This window comes from Microcebus murinus, chromosome 16 (genome assembly GCF_040939455.1).
Source record: "Microcebus murinus isolate Inina chromosome 16, M.murinus_Inina_mat1.0, whole genome shotgun sequence".
In the NCBI taxonomy this organism is placed as follows: Eukaryota; Metazoa; Chordata; class Mammalia; order Primates; family Cheirogaleidae; genus Microcebus; species Microcebus murinus.
This window is the reverse complement of record NC_134119.1, coordinates 67754993-67777235: the sequence shown is the minus strand read 5'-3', so window position 1 is coordinate 67777235 and position 22243 is coordinate 67754993. Positions and strand designations below refer to the sequence as shown.

The 22243-nt window shown below is 42.7% G+C and overlaps 1 protein-coding gene across 1 annotated transcript; it reads left to right on the top strand.

Moving 5' to 3' along the window:
• Positions 1-1251: 1251 nt before the first annotated feature.
• Positions 1252-21069, top strand: LOC105865684 (orphan sodium- and chloride-dependent neurotransmitter transporter NTT5-like). The gene is made up of 13 exons (XM_012754467.3): positions 1252-1370; positions 13166-13605; positions 14055-14212; positions 14407-14533; positions 14726-14901; positions 15093-15203; positions 15385-15626; positions 17325-17511; positions 17910-18111; positions 18231-18390; positions 20007-20169; positions 20383-20654; positions 20921-21069. The coding sequence occupies exons 2-12, from the start codon at positions 13194-13196 to the stop codon at positions 20629-20631; spliced, it is 2187 nt and encodes a 728-aa protein (XP_012609921.1). The 5' UTR covers positions 1252-1370; positions 13166-13193; the 3' UTR covers positions 20632-20654; positions 20921-21069.
• The last annotated feature ends 1174 nt before the right edge of the window (positions 21070-22243 follow it).

Below are 22243 nucleotides of genomic sequence, written 5' to 3'. Positions count from 1 at the left end.
TTATACCACTTGAATGTCCACACAACAGCCTGGCAAAAAGTTAGGTTCAGAAGTCCTTTGTATTTTATTTGGATTCTCCTACTCTTCCATTCCACAGTTATGTCTTCTAGGTCCCAGTCCCTGATTATCTTGTTCCCTTTCCCTTATATCTCTGGCCTCATCTTCTACCATTCTATTCCAGCCTCTCTGACTTGCTTGTTCCCTAAAAACTCTAGGCATGATGCTTCCTCTGGCCTTGGTACTTCCTGTTTCCCTGCTAGGAACACTTTCTTGAAATCTCATCATGGCTCCTTCCCTCATTTCATTCAGGAGTCTGCTCATACATCACCTTATCAGAAAGACCATCCTATCTAATTAGTGCCCACATACACTCCCACTATGGACCAGCTTTTTTTTGAGACAGAGCTTCACTTTGTTGCCCAGGCTAGAGTGAGTGCCGTGGCGTCAGCCTAGCTCACAGCAACCTCAAACTCCTGGGCTCAAACAATCCTTCTGCCTCAGCCTCCCGAGTAGCTGGGACTGCAGGCATGGGCCACCATGCCCGGCTAATTTTTTCTATATGTATTAGTTGGCCAATTAATTTCTTTCTATTTATAGTAGAGACGGGGTCTTGCTCTTGCTCAGTCTGGTTTCGAACTCCTGACCTCGAGCGATCCGCCCGCCTCGGCCTCCCAGAGTGCTAGGATTACAGGCGTGAGCCACCGCGCCCAGCAAAAAAAATTATTTTTAAAGAAAGGCTGCACCAGTAGTTTTCAACACTGTGTTGTGGGCTAAGTGCATCTGTGAGTAATGCACAACCAGTTTGAGGAACTACAAAGTTGTATTGCTGAGCCCACTAAGAGTCCCATAGCTGTTCAGTAAGAGACATTGCTGGTTTTATCACCGCACTAAGTGAAATGAATTTGCCCAGCAGATGATAACTGAGTTGGTCTCTTAGAACTCGTGGGAAGTTGGGGCCATAACAGAGGCGAGATACTTCCAAAAAGAAGATCAAGGCCTGTCAATTGGCAACTGGGGATGGGGGCTGTGGGTAGAGGTGGTCAGGATTGCCAAAGATCCAGAGAATGGGTTTTCTTTAAATGCTCAGAGATCTCAGGAGTTCAGATTGTTTAGGGCCCATGGGTAAGTTTCTTTGATAAAGAAAAGAAAATACCCCCAACCACTGGTGGGGTGGATCTGGTGAACGGAAAGAGCAGAGGTTTCAGAAATCTCGGGCTCCTCGCTCAAAAATAGGAGGCTGGAGGGGGCGTAAACCGCTGTGTCATCACCCATTGGCTCCTGTACCGTTGTAGCCCTGCCCCCTCACACTCGCTTCCCTCCCATCGAATCCAACCGATCTACCTGCCTGAAGACTCCTGCTATTCAGTCGGGTAAGGTGAGGGTGGGAGAGAGAAGGCGGTGGCCTTTCCTTATGATCACATAGGCTAGGTCTTCAGCCTCCTTTGTTTTGGGAACCCAGGCGCTCGTCCTCCTTTCTGCCACCCTCTCCCCCCTACCAGTTCCAGCTTTGGAGATAGAACTTGTGAGAGGCGGATGGAAAAGTAAGGGCTTAGCGGTAAACCGATGGGGGTAGTAGAATGAAGACCTTGACGTTAAGTGTCTCCTCCCACTCTAAATTTTCCTCTCCTGAGGCCACTTGTTCAAAGTCCGTTGGCACTTAACCACAAGGTTGTTTGATTGGGACTATCCCGCATTGCTGTAGGGAGTACTGATGGAGTGTAGGAAGACTGATTTCTGTCGTTGGTACTTCTCTGAATAGCTCTGTGGATCCTTATTGTCTAAAGTCGGGTTTCCTAGCACCCCTGAGTGTGCTCAGAGGATTTTCATTTGGACTGTTGTCGGGAATCTGATCTTGTTAAACGAAATTGAGATAAATCTCTTGGTAGGGCGTTCTTCCACATGTCCTCACTTTTATGCCTCAGAAGAATGGTGTGAGATATAGGTATTGTTATCCTCAGTTTTCATGTGAAAACCCAGAAGAAAGAGAGGTTCACACAGTAAACGAGGGGTACAGCCTGACAAAGATTGTTGTTTTCTGTCTTCTAGTTCTTTTATTTTGGAAAATTTTCAAATACATACAAAAATATAACATAATGAATTGCTATGAGCTCATCACCCAGTTTCAATAATGACCGACTCATGACCAGTATGGTTTCATCTTTCCTTTCCCTACTGAACACCCCCCCCCCAATTATTTTGAAGTAAATCCTAAATTTATCATTTCATTTGTAGATATGGCAGTAGATATCTCTAAAAAATAAGAACACTTTTTATAAAAACCCACAAACTCTAGCACTCTGGGAGGCTGAGAAAGGAGGATTGCTTGAGCTCAGGAGTTCGAGACCAGCCTGAGCAAGAGCAAGACCCCATCTCTACTAAAAAAAATAGAAAGAAATTAGCTGGATAATTAAAAATATATAGAAAAAATTAGGTGGGCATGGTGGTGAATGCCTGTAGTCCCAGCTACTCAGGAAGCTGAGGCAGGAGGATCTCTTGAGACCTGGAGTTTGAGGTTGCTGTGAGCTAGGCTGATGCCACAGCACTCTAGCCCAGGCAAGAGAGTGAGACTCTTGTCTCAAAAAATAAAATTAAATAAAATTTAAAAAACCCACAAACTATCATCACACTTAAAACAAGAACTTACTTAATGTCATCAAGTATATCCAGTCAGTATTCATATTTTACTGGTTGTCTCATAATTTCTGGTAGCTTTATCTTTCTTAAAAGCTTTATTGAGACATTAATATAATTCACATACCATACAATCCACTCATTTAAAGTGTACAATTCAATGGCTGTTAGTATATTAACACAGTTGTGAATCCATCACTACAATTTTAGTACATTTTCATTACTCAAAAAAAACAACTCCACAACCCTTAGTTATCACCTCTCCCCCACTTCCCCAGCTACCCCCACACTCCCACATCCCCAGCTTTAGGCAACCACTAATCTACTTTCTGTCTCTATATAGATTTGCCTATTCTGGACTTTTCATATAAGTGGATTCATACAATATGTAGTCCTTTGTGACTGACTTTTTTCTCCCTTAGCTTAATGTTTTCAAAATTCATCCATGTTATAGAATGTATCAGTACTTCATTTCTTTTTATTGCTGAATAATGTTCCATTATATGGATACACCACATTTTATTGATCCATTCATCAGTTGATGGAAATTTTGTGGTGTTTCCATGTTTTTGGCTATTATTAATAATGCTGCTATGAACATTCATGTAAAACTTTTTGTGTGGACATATGTTTTTATTTCTCTTGGGTATATACCTAAGTGTGGAATTATGGTAACTTTATGTTTAACTGTTTGAGGAAATGTCTCATATTTAAAAAAAAATTTTTTTTGGCCGGGCGCGGTGGCTCACGCCTGTAATCCTAGCACTCTGGGAGGCCGAGGCGGGTGGATTGCTCGAGGTCAGGAGTTCGAAACCAGCCTGAGCAAGAGCAAGACCCCGTCTCTAAATAGAAAGAAATTAATTGGCTAACTAATATATATAGAAAAAATTAGCCGGGCATGGTGGCACATGCCTGTAGTCCCAGCTACTCGGGAGGCTGAGGCAGGAGGATCGCTTGAGCCCAGGAGTTTGAGGTTGCTGTGAGCTAGGCTAACGCCACAGCACACTCACTCTAGCCTGGGCAACAAAGTGAGACTCTGTCTCAAATAAATAAATAAAGAAGTAAATAAATAAATAGTAAAAAATTTTTTTTTGAATCAATATCCAAATAAAATTCAAAAAATTGCAATTTGTTGCTATATCTCTTAAGACTTTTATCTATTGGTTCCCCCTCCCTCTTTCTTTCTCCCTTGTGATGTATTTGTTGACAAAACTGGGTTATTTATCCTGTACAACTTCCAACTATGTGGGTTTTTCTGACTGCTTCCCTATGGTGTCGTTTAACATATTCTTCTGTCTGCTATATTTCTTTTTTTTTTTTTTTTTTTTTTTTTTTGAGACAGAGTCTCGCTTTGTTGTCCAGGCTAGAGTGAGTGCCGTGGCCAGCCTAGCTCACAGCAACCTCAAACTCCTGGGCTCGAGTGATCCTTCTGCCTCAGCCTCCCGAGTAGCTGGGACTACAGGCATGCGCCACTATGCCCGGCTAATTTTTTATATATATATATATCAGTTGGCCAATTAATTTCTTTCTATTTATAGTAGAGACGGGGTCTCGCTCTTGCTCAGGCTGGTTTTGAACTCCTGACCTTGAGCAATCCGCCCGCCTCGGCCTCCCAAGAGCTAGGATTACAGGCGTGAGCCACAGCGCCCGGCCTGCTATATTTCTTATACATTGGTAAGTCAATCAAGAAGTTGATTAGTTTGGGGTTCTGGCAAGAATGGGTTTAATGTACTTCTATCAGGAGGCAAAAAAAAAAAGATTGTCTATTTGTGATCTTAGCAACCATCGATGATCATTGTTTAGACCCAGGTATTCATTAGAAATTACAAAATGGTGGTGCTCTAAGTTGGTGTCCACAGCCCTCACCTTCATCATTTCCAAAATTAAACTCAACAGTCTCTTATCAATTTTCCCATCTGCAAACCTGCACGTCCATCTGTGTTTCCACCTAGGCTTAAGGCAGTGTTTTCACATTGGTGGACCAGGAGCCTAGCCAGTCAAATTGAGGCAAAAATCTCAGTTTTAGGACTCTATGTGGTAAACTTTGTAGATATCTACAATGGAAATGCCCATATACCCTCTCACTAATTTAGGGATTCACGGGGCCATCAAGAGTAATTCCAGACCTACCCACTGATGGTACTGTTGATATAATCCCAGTCTTAAGGGGCTTTGTGGCCTGGTAGGAAGAGCATAGCATTGTTTGTTTGTTTATAAATGAATGAATGCTCTGTGGTATGATCATAGCTCACAGCAACCTCAAATTCCTGGGCTGAGTGATCTTCCTGTCTCAGCCTCCCGAGTAGCTAGTACTACAGGTATGCACCATCATGCTTGGCTAATTTTTCTATTTTTTGAAGAGACAGGAATCTCACTCTTGCTCAGGCTGGTGTTGAATTCCTGGCCTCAAGCAATTCTCCTGCCTTGGCCTCCCAAATTGCAAGGATTATAAGCGTGAGCCACCGTACCCAGCTATGGTTTAATTTTTATAAGTTTTAATTTAAATTAATTTTATTTTTAAAGTGTCACATAATAATTGTACATATTTATGGGACACATAGTGATGTTTTGATACAGATAATGTAGAGTGAGCAGATCAGGGTAATTAGCATATTCATTATCTCAAACTTTCATCATTTCTTTGTGTTGGGAACATTCAATATCCTCCTTCTGGCTATTTGAAACTACTTATTATTGTTGTTAATTATAGTCAGCCTACAGAGGTATAGAATGCTAAAACTTATTCCTCATATCTAGATGTAATTTTGTATCCTTTAACAAATCTTTCTCTGTTCCTCCCTCCCCCTACCCTTCCAAGCCTCTAGTATTCTCTATGAGGTCAATCTTTTTTAGCTTTCACATATGAGTGAGAACGTGCAAGTGTTTGACTTTTTGCACCTAGCTTATTTCACTTAACATGTCCTCAGTTCCATCCATGTTGCCACAAATGATCGGATTTTCTTCTTTTATATGGCTGAATAGTATTCTGTTGTATATATGAGGGCTGTCCAGAAAGTATCCAGCCATGTAATATGAAAAATACTATTAACAATGCCTGGATACTTTCCAGACAGCCCTCATATACTATATTTTCTTTATCTATCCATCTGTTGTTAGATACCTAGGTTAATTCTGTATCTTGGCTATTGTGAACAGTGCTACAATAAACATGGGGGTGCAGATGTCTCTTCCATATACTGATTTCTTTTCCTTTGGATAAATGCCCAGTAGTGGGATTGCTGGATCATGTGGTAGTTCTATTTGTAGTTTTTTGAGGAGCCTCTGTACTGTTCTCCATAGTGGCTGTACTAGTTTAAATTCCCACCAACTGTGTATAAGAGTTCCCTTTAGCCTGCATCCTCACCAGCATTTGTTATTTTTTGTCTTTTTGGTAGTAGCCATTTAACTGGGATAAAGTGATACCTTGTGGTATCATTTGATTTCATTTCTCTGATTATTGGTGTCATTGAGCATTTTTTCATATTCTTTTGGCCATTTGTATATCTTCTTTTGAGAAATTTCTGTTAAGACCATTTGCCCATTTTTTAATTGGATTGTCTAGCTATTGTTCTTTTGGGATGTTTGAATTCTTTGTATATTCTGGATATTAATCCCCTCTCAGATGAATAGTTTTAAAATATTTTTTTCCACTCTGTAGTTTGTCTTTTCGCTGTAATGATTGTTTCCCCTTCTGTGCAGAGCTTTTTAGTTTGATGTAACCCCATTTGTCTATTTTTGCTTTTGTTGCTGCTTCAAGGTCTTATTCATGAAATCTTTTCCCTAATTAATGTCCTGAAGTATTGCCCCTATGTTTTCTTCTAATAGTTTTATAGTTTTGGGTATTACAGTCTTTAATCAATTTTGAGTTGATTTTTTATATAAGGTGAGAGGTGGGGGTCTAGTTTCATACTTCTGCACATAGATATCCAGGTTTACCAGCACGATTTATTGAAGAGGCTGTCCTTTCCCCAATGAGTATTCTTAGTACCTTTGTCAAAATTCAGTTGGTTTTAGATACATGGATTAATTTTTTTTTCTTTTTTGAGACAGAGTCTCACTTTGTTGCCCAGGCTAGAATGAGTGCCATGGCGTCAGCCTAGCTCACAGCAACCTCAAACTCCTGGGCTCAAGCGATCCTCCTGCCTCAGCCTTCCAAGTAGCTGGGACTACAGGCATGCGCCACCATGCCTGGCTAATTTTTTTCTATATGTATTAGTTGGCCAATTAATTTCTTTCTATTTATAGTAGACACGGGGTCTCGCTCTTGCTCAGGCTGGTTTCGAACTCCTGACCTTGAGCAATCCGCCTGCCTCGGCCTCCCAGAGTGTTAGGATTACAGGCGTGAGCCACCACGCCCGGCCATATGGATTAATTTTTGAGTTCTCTATTCTGTTGTATTAGTTTATATATCTGTTTTTATTATTTTTTTCTTTTGGCTACATCTGTAAAAATATATGTCTGTTTTTATGCCAGTCCCAAGCTGTTTTGGTTGCTGTAGCTTTGTGGTAAATTTTAGGATTTTTTTTTCTATTTCTGTGAAGAATAGCATTAGTATTTTGGTAGGGATTACATTGAATCTGTAGATTGCTTTGGGTAGTATGGCCATTTTAACAATTTAATCCTTCCTATCTATGAGCATGGGATATCTTGCTATTTGTTTGTATCTTCTTTAATTTTCTTCATCAATATTTTATCATTTTTCTTGTAGAGGTCTTTCACCTCCATTTTAAATCTATTCCTAAGTGTTTTATTTTTGGTGTAGCTATTGTAAATGAGATTGCCTTCTCGATTTTTTTATTAAGCTGCTTCGTGATTTTCTTTTTCAGCTAGTTCATTGTTCATGTATAGAAACCCTACTGATTTTTATATGTTGATTTTGTATGCTGCAACTTAATTCATTTATCAGTTGTAAGAGTTTTGGGGTAAGTATTTAGGTTTTTTTATATATGGGATCATTGTCTGCAAATAGGAACAATTTGACTTCCTCCTTTCCAATTTGGATATTCTTTATTTCATTCTCTTGCCTACTTGCTCTGGCTAGGACTTCTAGTACTATGTTGAATATGTATGGTGAGAGTGAGCACTCTCGTCTTATTCCAGTTCTTAGTTCAAGGGCATCCTTGTCTTCTTCCAGTTCCATACTTAGTTGACAGCCTCAGTATGATATTAGCTGTGGGTTTGTCAGATATGGCCTTTATTATGTTGAAGTACTTTCTATCTATATAGTTTTTTGTTTATTTGTTTTGTTTTTTGAGACAGATTCTCGGTTTGTTGCCCAAGCTAGAGTGAGTGCCGTGGCGTCAACCTAGCTCACAGCAACCTCAAACTACTAGGCTCAAGCAATCCTGCTGCCTCAGCCTCTGGAGTAGCTGGGACTACAGGCATGTGCCACCATTCCTGGCTAATTTTTTCTATATATATTAGTTGGCCAATTAATTTCTTTCTATTTATAGTAGAGACAGGGTCTCGCTCTTGCTCAGGCTGGTTTTGAACTCCTGACTTCGAGCAATCCCCTGACCTTGGCCTCCCAGAGTACTAGGATTACAGGTATGAGCCACCGCTCCTGGCCCTATATAGTTTATTGAGAATTTTTATCGTAAAGGGATATTGGATTTTATAAAATGCTTTTTCTGCATCTATTGAGATGACCATATGGTTTTTGTCCTTCATTCTGTTGAAGTGATGTATTACATTTATTGATTTTCATATGTTAAACCATCTTTACATTCCTGGGATAAATCCCACTTGATCATGGCTTATTATCCTTTTGGTGTTTTGTTGGATTTGCTAATCTTTTGTTGAGGATTTTTGCATATATGTTTGTCAGGGATATTGGCGTATAGTTTTCTTTTTGGTATCAAAACCAGCAAAGACACAACTGGTATCTTTGGAGTTGTAGAATGAGTTAAGAAGAGTTAAGAAGAATTAAGAGTTAAGAAGAATTCCCTCCTTTTTAATTTTTTGAAACAGTTTGAGAAGGATTGATATTCTTTTTTTTCCACAATTAATCCTGAATTTATTTTATTTCCATTTGTAGAAAGTCTGAAATATTTTCCATTGACACTTCATAAAGACAGAGCTATAGAGTTCTATCTCATTTTGCAATGGATTACCAGAAGGAGGTAGCATATTATATGGACTATCATAAAAACCAAGACAAGAAACTAATAAACCTATATTCTCTAAAAACTATTTGCATCACCAGATCATTATGTATAAGCACTTCTTTTTTTGGGGGGGGGGGCGGGGGGACAGAGTCTCACTTTGTTGCCCAAGTTAGAATGAGTGCGGTGGCGTCAGCCTAGCTCACAGCAATCTCAAACTCCTGGGCTCAAGCAATCCTCCTGCTTCAGCCTCCCAAGTAGCTGGGACTACAGGCATGCACCACCATGCCTAGCTAATTTTTTGTATATATATATATATATATATATATATATATATATATATATATATGCATATATATATATATATATATTAGTTGGCCAATTAATTTCTTTTTATTTATAGTAGAGATGGGGTCTCGCTCTTGCTCAGGTTGGTTTCAAACTCCTGACCTTGAGCAATCCACCCCCCTGGACCTCCCAGAGTGCTAGGATTACAGGCGTGAGCCACTGCCCCCCGCCTGTATAAGCACTTCTAAGGCATGGGGGAAATTAGCACTTCATAGCTACAAGCATGAGATGCCACTTTCTATAATCATCTTTATTTCTTTCAACTGATGGAAACTTCCATCTCACTTAAGAATTTAGGGGAAACAGGATCAGGAACATTTCTTTTGACCTATATCCTTTTGTGTTTTTTTCTCTCTCCTGACACTTTCTTATTAGTCTAGAATTCTTATTTTTCAAAAACAGGAGACTAGGTTGAATTTTTATCTCTTTGAAATGTATTTCACTGGACCCCTTATAAATCACTTCCTTAGCTAAAGTGAATTTGTAATTATTTTTAAATTTCTAAGTCCCTAAGGGGTCCCATATTCTTTAGGTTATTTTAGTTAGAATTTTGTATTTTAACATTGCCTAGAGTTATTAATTCTTTTTTTAAAGGTTCAGTAGAACTCAGCAGTGACAATTTGACTATAATGTGCCTCAGAGAGGATCTGTTTGGATTGAATCTATTTGGGATTCTTTGAGCTTCCTGGACCCAGATGTTCATATCTCTCTGAAGATTTGGGATGTTTTCAGATATTATTTCCTTAAATATACTTTCTTTTTTTTTTTTTTTTTTTTTTTTTTTGAGACAGAGTCTCACTTTGTTGCCCAGGCTAGAGTGAGTGCCGTGGCATCAGTCTAGCTCATAGCAACCTCAATCACCTGGGCTCAAGCAATCCTTCTGCCTCAGCCTCCCAAGTAGCTGGGACTACAGGCATGTGCCACCATGCCCGGCTAATTTTTTCTATATATATTAGTTGCCCAATTAATTTCTTTCTATTTTTGGTAGAGACGGGGTCTCGCTCAGGCTGGTTTCGAACTCCTGACCTTGAGCAATCCGCCCGCCTCGGCCTCCCAGAGTGCTAGGATTACAGGCTTGAGCCACCGCGCCCGGCCCTTAAATATACTTTCTACACCTTTTCCCTTTTCTTTGTCTTCTGGAACATATATAAAATGAATATTTGTTCACTTAATGGTAATCTATAAATCCATAAATAAATAAATAGGCTTTATTTAATATTTAATCCATAAATAGGCTATATTTAATCCATAAATCCATAAATAGGCTTTCTTCTTTTTTATTCTTTTTTCTATATATGTGTGTCTGCCTGTGTTATTTCAAAATACTTGTCTTTAAGTTCAGAAATCCTTTCTCCTACTTGGTCTAGTCTGTTATTGAAGCTCTTGATTATATTTTTAAATTTCATTCATTGAATTCTTCAGCTCCAGGATTGCTGTTTGGTTCTTTTTAATGATATCTATCTCTTTGTTAAATTTCTCTTCAAATCATGAATTGTTTTCCTGATTTCATTGAATTGTTTATCTGTATTTTCTGGTATCTCACTGAGTTTTCTTATTATTGTTTTGAATTCTTTTTATGGCATTTCACATATTTCCTTATGATTGGGGGTCTATTACTGGATAATTACTGTTTTCCTTTGGAGGTGTCTTTTTTTGGGGGGGGCTTTTTCATGTTTGATTTGTCCCTATGTTGATTTCTATGCATCTGGTGGAAAGATAACCTCTTCCATTTTTTTTTTTTTTTTTTTTTTTTTTTGAGACAGAGTCTCGCTTTGTTGCCCAGGCTACAGTGAGTGCCGTGGCATCAGCCTAGCTCACAGCAACCTCAAACTCCTGGGCTCAAGCAATCCTCCTGCCTCAGCCTCCTGAGTAGCTGGGACTACAGGCATGCGCCACCATGCCCGGATAAGTTTTTCTATATATATTAGTTGGCCAATTAATTTCTTTTTTTATTTGTAGTAGAGACGAGGTCTCACTCTTGTTCAGACTGGTCTTGAACTCCTGACCTCAAGCAATCTGCCCGCCTCGGCCTCCCAGAGTGCTAGAATTACAGGCGTGAGCCACCGAAACCGGCCTTATTTTTTAAATTTATTTTGAGACAGAGTCTCACTCTGTTGCCTGGGCTAGAGCGCCGTGGCGTCAGCCTAGCTCACAGCAACCTCAAACTCCTGGGCTCAAGCGATCCTCCTGCCTCAGCCTCCCAAGTAGCTGGGACTACAGGCATGCGCCACCATGCCCGGCTAATTTTTTCTATATATATTAGTTGGCCAATTAATTTTTCTATTTATAGTAGAGACGGGGTCTCGCTCTTGCTCAGGTTGCTTTCGAACTCCTGAACTCAAACGATCCGCCCGGCTCGGCCTCCCAGAGAGCTAGGATTACAGGCGTGAGCCACCGCGCCCGGCCACCTCTTCCATTTTTATGGAGTATGGAGAGACTTATTCGCATGAACGGATCTTGTGGTATCAGTTTGGTGGGATGGGTTGCCCTTGGTTTTAGGCAGATGCAGTAGCGTAGTCTCTGTGTAGTTTCTTCAGCTGCAATCCACACTAATGATGTTTACAAGAGTCCCGTGGCCTCGACTAAGAGAGTATGTGGCAATAGTAGCATGGCTTTATTGATGGTGAGCTCACCAGGCTGTTTCTTGGGGTCGTGTGTGTTCACGAGGTGGCTCAGCCAACTAGCCAACTTGGGGTCTGGCTTGCTGATATTGAGACCATACGCCGTTACTCTAGCGAGGAGCCCAGCCATGGGGTTTCTCAGGTGGCTTGGGAGCATGCCTGCCAGGAGTAGCCCACAGGGCTTTTTCTCAGGCCTGGCATGTAGGCATGAGGCTGGTTGGCCAGCTTGGGGTATGTCTGCCAAGTGTGGCCTGTGGAACTGTTTCTCAGGTCCTGACTGCAGATTCAGGGCCATTGGCCAGGCCTGGGGTGTGTCTGTGGGTACTTTCTGTGGCCCTGATTTTGGGTTCAGGGCTGTTGGCCAGGCCAGGGGTATGTCTGTAGGGCAGGGGGACTACAGGGCTGTTTCTCAGGCACTGAGAGTAGGTACATAGCAACTTCACTGGTGTGGGGTCATATCAGTTCAGGTTCTACTCAGCCTCTGAGCAGGGGCTTGGGGGTCTCTTCTGTTTAGGCAAGGGCACATGGCAGTTTGGTCAGCTCAAGGGCAGGTTCATTCTGGGCAGGGCTGCCAGAATGTTCCTCCCTCTGGAAGTAAGGCAGCAGGGGGCTGGGGCTAGGCTCTGCACAGCTGGAGTTGTGGTGTTCAGTCACCTGAGTGGGCTTGGTGGAACAAAGATGGATCCCCAGTGTTGGCGAAGTGCAGTGACTACTGGTCCCCAGAGCAGGGTGTACTCCAGAGGTGTGTCTGGTCTCAAGATGGTGCCATGCTGTGGCAGCTTGGCTCACAGTGAGTGGATGGGAGAGTGGGGAGTACACACCTTGTGTATCCTAATTCTGGGCTGTGTGAATTCCCAGCAGCTCTCCAAACTGGGCTCAGGGCTTGTGAGGACTATGAGATTCTCCTATAATAAGGACTTTAGGTGTTTGTGGTGGCATTGGGGGTTGGTGGGGATCCTCTGCTTACCTTTTCCCTGCAAAAGGAAGTCCCTCCTGACTCTGAGCAGATCTGATCTAGGCATGGCCAATGGGGTTGCAGAGGCTGGGTGCCTTCGTCCTGCCCTCTTGGACTTCCCACCACCACAGGTGTCTCTCCACTCTCCCTCTGCATTACAGCACTCTCCCTTCAATACTCTAGTCAAATTTTAACTGTTTATTCATTGCCTTGGTTCTTCCTTGTGGAGGGGATAAACACCAGGCATCTCCAGTCAGCCATCCTGATGATGTCACTTCTGTAGTTTTAAATTTTACAGTTTGTGTATAAAGATCTTGCTCATATTTTGTTAAAAATTATCCCTAGGCATTTAATGTACTTTGGTATTATCCTAAATTGTTTTTAAATTCTTATTTTCTAGAGGCAAGAATATTCTTGGTATTTTGGGGGGATATATTCTTATCCACATATCCTTGGGTTGGGGAGGCCTCTGGGGTTCTTGTATGATTAGTCTTGTCTTTCCTCAGCTCATACACCTAAAGTCAACAGTCCTCGATGTCCTTACATTTGACAAGGAGTGACGGCCCATCACTGCAGCAGCAGAAACTGGAGTCTACCCACGATGATAAAATCCTAAAGGCACAGAATATGAAATCCCAGGTGTCTAAACCTACATATTCTGAGTCTACTATTACCTGGGCCTCCCACTCCTCAAAGTTTGAGTTATTGCCTACTGAGTCATTGGCTGAGAATAAATTTTCCTACTCTCGGTCATCACACGTGTTCTCTGTTGAAGATAATAAAGAAGCACTGAAGACTGTAGACAAACATGAGCCAAAGGATGAAGCCCCCCCTGAACGACCATCCTGGGCCAATAAAACTGAGTACCTCCTGGCCCAGGTGGGCTTCTCTGTGGGGCTGAGCACCATCTGGCGCTTTCCTTATCTGTGTTTTCACAACGGAGGTGGTAAGCATGGGTACCAAGACTCATGGACCTCAAAAGGGGGTGAGGAACCAGAGGCCTGTCCTGGCTACTCTGGAGTCTCTGAGATATCTCTGAAAGATGTGAGGACAGAGGATTTGGGATCCTGACTGGGGCAGGAACCAGGTACCTGAATACCCAGGACCTTTTGGAGGATGGGGAAAGGGTATCTGAACACTTAAATTCATGAGGATGGTAGGGCTGAAAGCCTCGGTCAGATGTGGGGGTGGAAACTAGCTATCTAGGTCTTCCACAAATTGGGAATGAGGAAACTGGATACTGAGGGCTGTGAGGAACGTGGAAACAAGTGAGCCTGATGCCTGTGGCCCTTAAGGATGTTGCTGGTGGAGGGTGCATATCCCTGGATCCTTGAAGAAGTCTAAATACTGAAAGGCCATATAATTCTCAGAACTCCTCCTGAATCCTCTTCATAGGCAGTTTTATCATCGTCTACATCCTCATGCTGTTCTTCCTGGGAGTTCCTCTTCTCTTCCTGGAGATGGCAGCTGGCCAGAGGCTGCGTCAGGGCAGCATTGGTGTATGGAAGGTCATCAGCCCCTGGCTTGGTGGTGTAGGGTATGCCAGCTTCACGGTGAGGAGCCCTGGGAGGCCCAGGCCTATCCTTTACATCCTCCTCCAACCCAACCCTTATTCTGGAATGGGTCTCATGACTTCACCTGAATTATTCATCAAGTCCTTTCAGTTCCCCAATCCTCAGGTCAAATTCTGTTCTTTCTGCTGGCCCAGCTATTTTCCCCTGACTCCAGAATTCTTCATGGTCCCTAGGTTTGCCTCATTGTGGGCTTGTACTACAGCATGCTTATGGCTTGGAGTCTCTTCTATTTGGTTCAGTCTTTCCAGTCCCCACTGCCTTGGTCATCATGCCCCACACTGAGGAACACCAGTGATTTTGGTGAGAAGAGTGGGAAGACAAGGGCAGGTTGGAGGGCTGAGAAAAGGACTGGGTGATGAAGAAGGAAGAAGGATCACTGAGAAAAGAGAGGTGAACAGGAAGATGATGAAATGGGACTGGAAGGAGGGGGTGGAGGTAAAGAAATGGGAGGCACTTGGTCTTACAGCTTCCTCCATGGCCAATTCACCTCAGATCCTGAATGTGCACGGACGACATCCACCACATACTTCTGGTACCGGAAAATGTTGAAGGCCACAGATGAAATTGAGATGGGTGGACTACCAGTCTTTCATCTCGGTGTGTGTCTCTTTGTGACCTGGTTACTTATCTGCATTTCCATGATGAAAGGGCCCAGGTCCATTGGGAAGGTGAGTTACCCCCTAACTTACTAATCTGATAGATTCTCTTGCATCTAATATTCTTCTAACTTTGATGCCTGTAGATCTCCCACTTCTCATTCCTTTTAATCTGACCTCTAAGTCCCAGTGGCCATTGGGACCTGCTATCCCCAACTTTTGTCTTTGCTGAACTCTCTTTCTGAACCTTACTTTCTACCTAGATGCTGTATGTCTTAGTTCTTCTTCCCTACATCATACTTTTTGGTCTCCTTGCCTGGACTCTACTGCTGGAAGGTGCTATTTTTGGTCTCAAGGCTTTGTTAGCTACCGAGGTGAGGTGTCCCCTATCCTTTAATTCTCTAATCCTAATGGGGTTGTCAAGGACAGAATGGTTACCAGTCTGATAGAGGCCCTCCTAGCTCCTTTTAAGCCCTTCGTCTCGTCTTTCATCTCTATCCTGGTTTACCTCTGCTCCCTTTATATCCTTGTTTGCACGACACTTCTGTCTTTCAGGTAGCAGCCCTGTACTCTTTGAAAGTGTGGCGCCGGACAGGAAACCAGGTCTTTTTGTCCATGGGTGCTGGCTTCGGCAGCTTCACTGCAATCAGCTCATATATCCCTCGGTCCAACAACTGTATCAATGATGCCTTTGCTGTGGCTTTTCTCAACTTGGTCACCTCAATGACTGCCACGTTGGTTGTATTTTCCATCATAGGCCACTGGGCCACAGTGAACACCCGAAAATGTTACCAGAAGTGAGCCCAATCTTTCATATGGAGATCATCACAAAGACCTCTTAGAAAGATCATCGCAAAGAAAGTCTTAGAGATAGCCCACAGAACACCAGTCTACACCCCCATCCCTCAAGAATTTTGACTCAGTCAATATAAAGCCCTCAAATTAGAGCATCCCAAACCTTATAATCTCTCCAACTCTATTTCAGAGCTGCCTTTCTAATCTAGGAAATCCCCCAAATTAGAGGTTTTTAAAGATGTGGTCTCTGGGAGGCCGAGGCGGGCGGATTGCTCGAGGTCTGGAGTTTGAAACCAGCCTGAGCAAGAGCAAGACCCCATCTCTACTATAAATAGAAAGAAATTAATTGGCCAACTAATATATATAGAAAAAAATTAGCCAGGCTTGGTGGCACATGCCTGTAGTCCCAGCCACTCGGGAGGCTGAGGCAGCAGGATTACTTGAGCCCAGGAGTTTGAGGTTGCTGTGAGCTAGGTTGACACCACGACACTAACTCTAGCCTGGGCAACAAAGCGAGACTCTGTCTCAGAAAAAAAGTGTGATCACCCCATTCTTAACTGGGGACTGCCATGGAAAAACTAGGGAATACCTTCAGCTGAACCATTAGACAAAAAAGGGGGCCATAGCATGGAAGCCCACATAACCTGCTCATTCCCCATTTTGTCTCCTATGACATTCATTCCAATATTCCATTCATTCCAAATATTCTAAAAATATTTATCAGATATTTATAAAACATTTCCTATCTACCAACTCCTGTGTTGAGTTCTGGAAATATAGCCAATGAGGCATCAGATCACCATCCCTGGCCTCAGGAAAATCACAGTCTTTTGTGGAAGCAGACACTAAACAGATAATTACAAACTGGATGAGAACAGGTGATAGGGAGACACAGAGGAGGGAGCCACTAACTGCCTGGAGCAGCCAGAGAAGGGTTCTTAGTGGAAGCAGTCAAACCCAAGCTGAGTTTATCTCCTGAAAAATAATCACTACTAGTATTCTTTCAAATATTTCCCATTCCTATACCTATGTATAAAAATATATCATCTTTAAAAAATGTATCATACCAAACTACTTTTCTGCAGCTTGTTGATTTGCCCTTTTGCAAATAGATCTTTTAATGCTTTTCCATAACAGTAAATAGAATTCAGTGAGCTGAATAAGAATTTTTAGAAATTGGCCATATGGAGAATGAGTACAGGGCTAGAGTTCAGGTGGAAAGTTCTAAGCAGAGAGAGCATCATGTACCAAAGGTACTGATACAAGAAAGAGCATGGCAAGTTGAAGAAGGCTTAATAGTTGAGAATGTCTGAAGAATAGAGAGTGAAGAGAATTGTGGGGAAATATGTGATTGAAGAGGCCAGCAGATCAAGAAGCAGAGAAGCTTTAGTGTTATCCTGGGATTATCTAGTGGTAGGTAAGAGTCTTAAAGCCCTCAACTATACTGTCAGAAAGATACCACTGGGAGTTCATTTAAATCAGAAATTCTCCAGCCTCACACAGACACCTTTGTAATTATGAAAGCAGGTGGCAGGCAGGCAGTATACACTAGGATCCTGGAGACCTGGGTTTCAGTGCAGGCTCTACCTTAACCAGATCAAAAACTCTGGGCTAGTGATTTCCCTTCTGATCTAGAGAATAAAGAAGGAGAAGTTATCTTCTAGGGCCAAATGGTTTATATGGGTCTGTTCCTTCCACAGTAATACCAACAGAATGATGACACTGGTAGCAGCTGGAATGCTGCCTTCTGAGGTCCAGCCCCAAGATAGTGTGTATCTCGATCCAAACCTCATTTATCCAAGGTGGCTCAATAGCCTCCCTGAACAAGTCAAAAGTGAAGTCCTACAACAATCGACTGATTGCAACTTAACTTGGCAATTGGAACAGGTAGGTAAGAGTTAGAGATGGGGCCCTAGATTTCCCCAAAGTCCCCAGTGTACCCAAACCTTCAGCTTTCCTTAGTGTGTCCGTAGAATCCAGAAAGGCAATTCTCAACTGCACACTGGACAGCCAAGACCAGGGTTCATGGTGTCCTTTTGTGACAAAGCTATTGTGGCTTCCTTAGCACCAACCACTACAGTTAACATAAGCCTATTCACCCCAACCCAAAAGAGTTGCTTGACCCAACTATAGTAAGAGGAAGCCCCCATGCTTCAAAGCCTAATGACTGTAGTAATGTCCATTAACAGTGCTGTTAAACAGTTTCCTAGGGGAAGGGACAGGAATGGAGTTAAGAGTCTCTATGCTGAGCCCAGAGCCCTCACCATTCCTCCTTTCACTCATAGGCTATGGAGGGTCCAGGTGTGACATTTGTGGCATTTACTGACCTCATCTCTGTGCTTCCTGGACCCACCCTCTGGGCCATCATCATCTTCCTGCTGCTGCTGACCCTGGGGATGAGCACCATGATAGGGATTGTTCAGGGCATCATTACCCCTCTCCAGGACACATTCTCCTCCCTCAGGAAACATACGAAGGTGCTCACAGGTAACCTGACCTATGACTTCACTCCCACCTAAGGCTGTTATTTAGCTGAACCCAGCTGGGACTCGTACATAGGCCAGCTTGAATTCTGACTTTGATCCAAACCTGATGTTTTCCTCCAGTGAGTGTCTGCATGCCTATGTTCCTGGGCAGCCTCATTTTTGCCGGGCCCTCGGGCAGCTACTATGTGAATCTGCTGGATGATTACTGGGCATCTCTGCCCCTCTTCTTAATTATCATCTTGGAGAATGTGGCCATGGCCTGGATTTATGGGGCCAGGAGGTATGTCCCAAGCCCAGGATTCTCCTGCCATGTACCCATACAGCTAGGGTCTGTAAGGAGAATTGGCCTTTTCCTTGCTCTCTCTGCTCTTACCCCTAGATCTCTGATCTCAGGGCCTAGGGAAAGCCCTGAGGGGAGGAAAGGAGAAAGGCATGGGCTGCTTCCTAGAGAAAATAGCTGTGAAATGGTAAAGTGGTGGGCAAGTCCATATCAAGTCCAGAATGCTCTTGAGCCCTATTTTTAACCAGAGTAGTGTGGGCTTCTAAAACACATAGTCTCTTGCTTCTCAAAATGTGGTCTGTGGACCAGCAGCATTGATATCATTGGTATCATCTGGAAGCTTATTGGAAATACAGACTCTTGAGCTCCACCCAGACCTTTGAGTCTGTATCTGCATTTTAACAGGATCTTCAGGTGACTTACATGCACAATAACGTTTGAGAAGCACTGTGTAGTCCAAGGGTGGAAGCCTTTCTAGTGGTTCTTGGCATCAGTTTGTGCATTCATACACTCAGTCATTCTCACATACTTTTTAGGGCCTCCTATTGACAGGCTTGGGATCCTGGGGTGAATTATATTTAGTTTCTGCTCTCAGAGTGCACAGTCCAAAGAAAAAGACATATGTAAGCAGATCCCCAGGCAGGGAGGTAAGTCTATAGCAGAGGTAGCTGAGGGCACTCTAGAAACAGTTATCTAAAGAAGTACGAAGAATCGGGCAAAGTATCTTAGAGGAGGAGATTCTTTTTTGTTTGTTTGTTTTGTTTTTTGAGACAGAGTCTCACTTTGTTGCCCAGGCTAGAGTGAGTGCCGTGGCGTCAGCCTAGCTCACAGCAACCTCAAACTCCTGGGCTCAAGCAATCCTGCTGCCTCAGTCTCCTGAGTAGAATGACAAGTAACCTCTCAAAAAATAATGTAAACAAGATGACAATGGAATGAAAAATTTAAAGTGCTAAAAGAAAATAACTGCGAATCTAGAATTCCATACCCAGAAACATATCCTTCAAATATTAAGATGAAATTTAAAAATTTTTCAGACTAACAAAACTGGAAAGAATTTCATCAACAGAACATGTGCACTATAGGAAATTCTACAGGAGATTCTTCAGGAGGGAAAATTATTTGAGAGGAAAGATCAAACATGCAGAGACAAGAGTAATGAAAATGTAACATGTAGGAAAAAGTGACTGTACAAAAACAATAATAGTAACATCTTATTGGTCTTTAAATAAGTAAGTCGAGGGAGAACAAGAGAGAAGGGGATTCTAGGCAGAAGGAACCCAACGGGCATTTGTATTGTGATTAAGAAGGTGTACCAAAGAAAGCTGGATGTATGGGCTGGAAGAGACTGCCTTTAGAAACTTTTTCCTGAGGATGATGCCTTTTTCTTGAGGATGATGGGGGAGAAAAGTGTTTTTTTAACAGAGACCAGATTGGAAAGGGACAAATTAGAGGTAAGAAGACTGGTTATGGAGGGCTTGTGGAGGTGAACAGAAAGGTCTAAGAAATGTTAAAGGCTTTTGCCCAGGCTAGGCTTGGGCTAATCCCCCCCCCCAACCCTTGCAAGGCTGGGAAAGTCTTGAATGGGTCTCCCAAAGTTTTGTTGTCCTTCCTCCTAGGCTCCTTGCAGACATGACAATCATGTTGGGCCGCTCTATCTCCCCCATATATCGTCGGCTGTGGTCCTTTCTGTCTCCATGTGTGCTGCTAATCCTGTTTTTGTCCACCCTGATTCATCTTTGTGGGGAGGATATCAACTATATGGCCTGGAACTCAACCTCAGTGAGCCTCCTTCCCCAGTAAATCCCCCTAAAGAGTGGGTACCGGACCTGTCAATCCACTCTTGCCTCTAGGACCCACTCAGAATATTCCCTGATTCCCTTGGGGGTTCAGTTATCTAGTCTCTTGCCCTAGCTCATCTCCCACCCCTACGCTCTGAAGCCTTCCACTTCAGAGAACCAAGGCATTCTAAACCTTCTTCTCCTTTCTCTACAGTCAAATGAAGAGCGCCAAATCTATCCATCATGGGCTAAATTCTTACTCGTAGTTCTTATCATTGTGACCATCTTGCCCATCCCTGCCTACTTCTTGTACACCCTCACTACTGTGACTTTCCCAGTCTGCATGATAAACAGTGGGGCCACAGTTGTCTTCAAACCTGAAGATAAAATTAACTCACAGAAGTCTCCTCCATGGATTCAGGAGAGGCCAAGTCCCAAAATAATGAATAAAATGGATAAATAACCAGGGGGAAGACTTTCTACCATGTGAGTAATTCCTCTTAGAAATAAAGATTTGGTTCATTAGGCATAACATCACCTCTTTTTCAAAGTGGACCTCCCTGGCTGGCAAGTTGGCATTAGAAGAGAGAAACATGACAACTGCTAATGTAACTAGACCCAAAGACCTTTTATTCTCTTGGATTGAGAATGTTGTTCTGGCCTGATGGGGACTAATATAGCAGTCATTCCCCACATCACCAACACTTGCTCTCACCAGACCCTTAATAATGGTGGGTTTTTTTGACTTTCAGCATTTGATTGATGGTGACTGCTGATACTACATCTTGTAGGCTACCCTCCTCTGGGAGTTGGTCTGTACTACGTCTGGTCCGTGCTACATCTGGTCCCTATGAAACTGGGGCAAAAATAGTGCTGGTAAATAAATCAGTTCAGTTGAACCTTACTTTTGTCATTAAAAATCATATAACTCATGCCTCCAATGGCTTTGTTAAATTTAAATGCTAGAATCCCAGGTCCCCTCTACCTGGTGCTTCCTATAAGTAAACTGAGCCAGGTGGAGGGAACTCTCTTGGAAAATAGCAGATTGACTGATTATGGCAAAGTGGTTAACTACCTGCTAATTGATGACCTCTTCATATAGCTCTTAAATCCTTGGGGTAGTTGATTACTTTATCAAGTGCCTTAAAACTTTACTTAGCATCATATATTTTTACTAAGGCTCTTTTTTTTTTTTTTTTTTTTTTTGAGACAGAGTCTAACTCTTGCCTGGGCTAGAGTGCCGTGGTGTCAGCCTAGTTCACAGCAACCTCAAACTCCTGGGCTCAAGCCATCCTCTGCCTCTGCCTCATGGGTAGCTGGGACTACAGGCATGCACCACCGTGCCTGGCTTATTTATTCTATTTTTAGTTGTTTGGCTAATTTCTTTCTATTTATAGTAGAGACAGGTCTCACTGTTGCTCAGGTTGGTCTCAAACTCCTCAGCTCAAGCAATCCTCCCGACTCGGCCTCCCAGAGTCCTAGGATTACAGGCATGAGCCACCACGCCCGGCCTACCAAGGCTCTTTTTAAGAAGAACCTGGAAGAAGGGTATTTGGTAGGGAATGAGAGGGAGAATAGAAGTTGACTGGAAAGATTGAATAAAATCCAAAGAGGACTTTATTTCAGGCAATATGACAATAATATAAGGTAAACATAACACTTCCTTATTATGAGACACTCAAATATAACATGAAATATATTTCAGGCCAGGCGCAGTGGCTCACACCTGTAATCCTAACACTCTGGGAGGCTGTGGCAGGCAGATTGCTCAAGGTCAGGAGTTCAAAACCAGCCTGAGCAAGAGCGAGACCCCGTCTCTACTATAAATACAAAGAAATTAATTGGCCAACTAATATATATAGAAAAAAGCAGCTGAGCGTGGTGGCGCATGCCTGTAGTCCCAGCTACTTGGGAGGCTGAGGCAGTAGGATTGCTTGAGCCCAGGAGTTTGAGGTTGCTGTGAGTGAGGCTGATGCCACGGCACTCACTCTAGCCTGGGCAACAAAGCGAGACTGTCTCCAAAAAAAAAAAAAAAAGAAATATATTTCAAGAATCTTCTTAAATGCATAGATGAA